Here is a 4,390-nt window from a genome sequence, read left to right as displayed (position 1 = left end):
CTGAACATTGCACATAACCCCACCATTGCAGTCATCTTCTTAACTAATGCAAGACTGCAACTTGCTGGGATAATTTAAGTATCTCCCTGTTTCTGACAAAATTGAATCAATGGATGTCAAAGATATGTCATAACTTTTGACACTGAAAACTGTTTAATTTGCTCTTCTCAGCTGTTTCTAATTAATATGTTTCTGCTCCATATAACAGAGTTGTCATCACTACCATATTGAATACTTGTCTCTTAGTTGTCACATAGACTTTCTGCCTCCCAAGCAGAGGCCATTGAAGATTCTGAAATGTCATTTACACAAGACCCATCAGATGTGTGACTTCTTCAGATATAGAAACTCATGTCGTCAACAAGTACCCAGATAGAAAAACGTATTCACCCATTCAATGTGATTTTCATCTACATGCAGCATCAGCAGGTCATGAGCAACCCCTGGGCAAAAGAAATTGCCCATCCAAATTATTTTTCAAAGCATTCAGATAAATCAAGATGACTTCACAAATGACTCAAGACCAACATTCACTGCTAACATTTGGCGGACTAATGCAATCCAGCAACATGTGTCTATGCCATTTTCAAGAGTCAGAAACTGCTCCTGTCTCTTGCTCAGTACCCAGCATTCAGAGCCCTACCAAAGTGCAGGTCTAATTACTGATTGTCAATCTCATTTTTCACATTTTCCCTACCTTATTAGTTCCAAACATAGTCCATCCATCTTTCTATTTTCATTTCCACTGTATTCAAGATCTGCTCCTCTCTTTTCCTCACTGTCCAGAATTCAGAGCCCTATGAAAGTGCAGGCCTATTTAACAATTTGGTAGATTTAGTGAAAATACAAATGTGCATATAAATAGGCACATAATGGCAAAATCCAGCAACAATGTTACTCCTGTGAAGATGTTGTACATATGAATAATTTTATTGAAATTACATGTGAGTATGGACTCTTAGCATGAGTGTGAATCTGTCTGCAGGATGGGGATCATGCATAATGTTGATTAGATTCTGTCCTGCAGGTGGTCTGTAAGTGGACGTCTTCTAAGCCTAAATTGGAGTTCTGAATGCAGACAGGCTGTAGGAGTATGTCCATTTATTCTAAACATTCAAGTGCATGCAGTATCATATCTATAAAGAAGAAGAGAATCACAAAAACATAACAGAGAAATGAAGAAGCCCACTTAGTGGAGACCTCCTCTTTGTCTTCTGTAGGATTTTCATAAGGTGAGGGTGATAGTTTGGTGAACCACTGTTGGGAGGGTGTTCTGTGTATGTGCTGATGGCATGAAGAAGATACATAATTAAACAGTGGAACTTCTTGCCACATTCAGACTTTGAAGACAAGAAATGTAGCAATACTGAGATAAGGTTTGGATAGGACAAATATTCAGGTTTATTATAATTAAATTATGAAAACATATTTTGAAGGGATATTATACAACATGTTTTAGGGATTAAACCACATAACTCAGCCACTGTCCAACAGTAAATAGTTTTAAACAAGGTTCAGAGTTCAGTTTGTAGAGACCTCAGTCTGCTTAATACCTTGGCAAACACACCATTATATATATATATATATATATATATATATATATATTAAAGACAAGAAGGAAAAAAGGCATTTGAAATGTAAAATATTAAATCAGACTTTCATTTTCATATTAACAACATCCTTTGTTCCCTTTCTGTTTAGGTGGAGACAGTTTTGAAAGAAGAATTAGGTAAATTCATGAAGGATAGGTCCATCAATGGCTATTAGTCCAGGCCAGAGAGGCAACCCCAAGTTCTGGGTGTCCCTAAACCTCTGACTGCCAGAAGCTGGGAATGAGTGACAGGGGATGTATCACTTGATAATTCTATGTTCTATTCATTCCATCTGAAGAATCTGGCACTGGCCACTGGCAGAAACAGGATACTGGGCTAGGTGGTCCATTGGTCTGGGATGGTCTTTCAGTTGTTCTTATAGTCTAACATGATGATAGGTGGTTCCCTAGTCAATGGGAGATGCCAAGGAGAAGGGTGTGTTTTAAACCGTGCCGCTGTCAAAGAGTTCAGTCTCCATATCCCCAGTCACCTGGAATGTGGGAGGGCCCCGCTTCAAAGGCCTGATAAACAGACAAGATTTAAAAAGGGGAACTCTCCCCACCCATGTGGATGCCCTAACCACTGGGATACACTCATGTGGGTCTGTCTCTAACTCTCCTGTTCAAGCCTAAGTTTCTTTGTGGCTCTAGCCCTCCCTGGGAATAAACCTATTGTCTCCAATGAGAATTATATTTTCATTATTAATTATTATTATTGAAAAATCCTTGAGATTTTAATAGGTTAGAATAAGATAAATGCTATTAAATAGAGTTTCAGCAAATTACTCAAAAAGAATGAACAGAAATTAATAGATGAAGAGATTCTTTTTATATAATTGGCCAGATCCTCAGCTGGTATAAATTGGCCACAGCTCCCCTGAAGTCAGTGAGCCAGATTAAAGAGTTATGGAGAGAAAGGGAGAAATGAGTGAATGACTCTAAAGCCTAATGCTCAGAGCACTCATCTGGATTTAGGAGACCCAAGATCCAGTCCCTCATGCTCCAGTGATTCTTGTACATCTAGGAATCAGGTCCGCTGACTTCAGTGGAGCCACACTCATTTAGACCAACTGAGGTTTTGTCCCAACATGTCCATCAGTTATCTGAGCTCAGAATTTCCTAAACACAAGCTGTCTACAGTTCTATGCTCTGATGTAAACATAAGTTATTTATTTAAGATCATTGACATTACTTGAGAAACTTCAATTTCCCCAACATTTGCCCTAGACCTGTTTTCACCTCCTTGTTTTTCAAGCTGTAGATAATAGGGTTTATCATGGGGGTCAAGACACTGTACTGGATGGAGAATATTTCACCCAGCACCACAGAAGAGACTGAACTGGATTTTGTGTACTGGAGAAAACCTGTCAGATAAAATAAGCCAACCACAATCAGGTGGGAACTGCAGGTGGAGAAGGCTTTATGCCTGCCCTCCGCAGAGCGTATCCTCAGGATGGTGGAGATGATGTGAATGTAAGAGATCAGGGTAAGGAGGAAGGAGCTTGATCCAAATATCAGAACAGAAGTAAGAAGCACCACTTGATTGGTGAGGGTGTCAGTGCAGGACAGTTGTAACAGAGGAGGGAGCTCACAGCTGAAATGGCTGATTTGATTGGGCCCACAGAAATGCAACTTGAAGGTAAAAACAGTGTTAAGCAGGGCATGGAAGAAACTTATTGCCCATGCACAACTCACCAGCTGAATACAGATCCCTTTGCTCATTCTCTCCATGTAACGCAATGGGTCACAGATGGCAGCGTAGCGGTCATAAGCCATGGCTGAGAGAATGAGAATTTCAGCTCCACCTGAGAGGAGAATGAAGAACATCTGAGCAATGCAACCATTGACAGAAACAGTTTTGTGCACTGCTAGGAAGTTCCTCAGTGCGTTAGGCACCGTGACCGAGGAATAGCAGATATCAACAAAGGATAAATGGAAAAGGAAGAAGTACATAGGGGTGTGAAGGTGAGAATCAGCTCTTATCACCACCATGATCACTATATTACCACCCAGAGTGATTAGGTAAATAACTAAAAACACCGAGAAGAGGAAAATCTGCAACTGTGGGTCACTGGTAAGTCCCAGGAGAATAAATTCAGTCACTGTGGTTTGATTTTTCATTGCCAGTTATTCAGGAAAACTGTGACCTGGAAGATGAGAGAAAACAAATTAACATTTATAATAAAAGTAAATTGAAACAGCATGTGAAATTAATCTCTCTGTAGCATAAATGTAAAGAGAGTCCTATTCCAGGCTGTACAATATGTATTTTAAATATACTAAATTCAGTGAGAGAGAAACAGAGAACTGGCTGGAATGTGTGTGTTTTTAATAGACAAAATGGGCTGGATACACAAAAGGACTTGAGTACCTAACTGTCACTTTAGCTGCCTAAATAGCAGAATCTGGTTCCATTGGTGTTCACAGAAGACCTGTTCAGCTGGGACTAGCAGATAGGCTGATGTGGGACTCCCTAAGTCTCTCCTCTTGAAGCTGATCCAATCTAGCTCAAATATTAGAGAGGAAGCACAGTTACTGGGTATTTTGGTCTTTTGCATCCGGGATAGGACTCTAATCACCAGGCTATACAGTCTCTCTCTCTCCCCTAATGTTTCTTTAATCTGGCTTTATGACTTCAGCAGAGCTACAACTGAGGTACACCTGCATGAGAACTGGCAGATTCACTCCAATGAAACAACTATGGCCAATTTACAATAGCTGGGCATGTGGACTAATGTATAAAAAGAATCTCCTTCTCTATTGCTTTTTGTCACTTGTTCTAGACTATTTCGTTGAAAA

The 4,390-nt window shown here is 39.9% G+C and overlaps 1 protein-coding gene across 1 annotated transcript; it reads right to left on the bottom strand.

Annotated features, from left to right (window-relative positions):
- Positions 1 to 2,779: 2,779 nt before the first annotated feature.
- On the bottom strand, positions 2,780 to 3,712 carry LOC123346460 (olfactory receptor 5V1-like). The gene has a single exon (XM_044983869.1). The coding sequence runs from the start codon at positions 3,710 to 3,712 to the stop codon at positions 2,780 to 2,782; it is 933 nt and encodes a 310-aa protein (XP_044839804.1).
- Between the last annotated feature and the right edge of the window lie 678 nt (positions 3,713 to 4,390).

Source organism: Mauremys mutica, chromosome 12, assembly GCF_020497125.1.
Source record: "Mauremys mutica isolate MM-2020 ecotype Southern chromosome 12, ASM2049712v1, whole genome shotgun sequence".
In the NCBI taxonomy this organism is placed as follows: Eukaryota; Metazoa; Chordata; order Testudines; family Geoemydidae; genus Mauremys; species Mauremys mutica.
The sequence above is the reverse complement of the archived record's forward strand: the minus strand, read 5'-3'. Positions and strand labels throughout refer to the sequence as shown.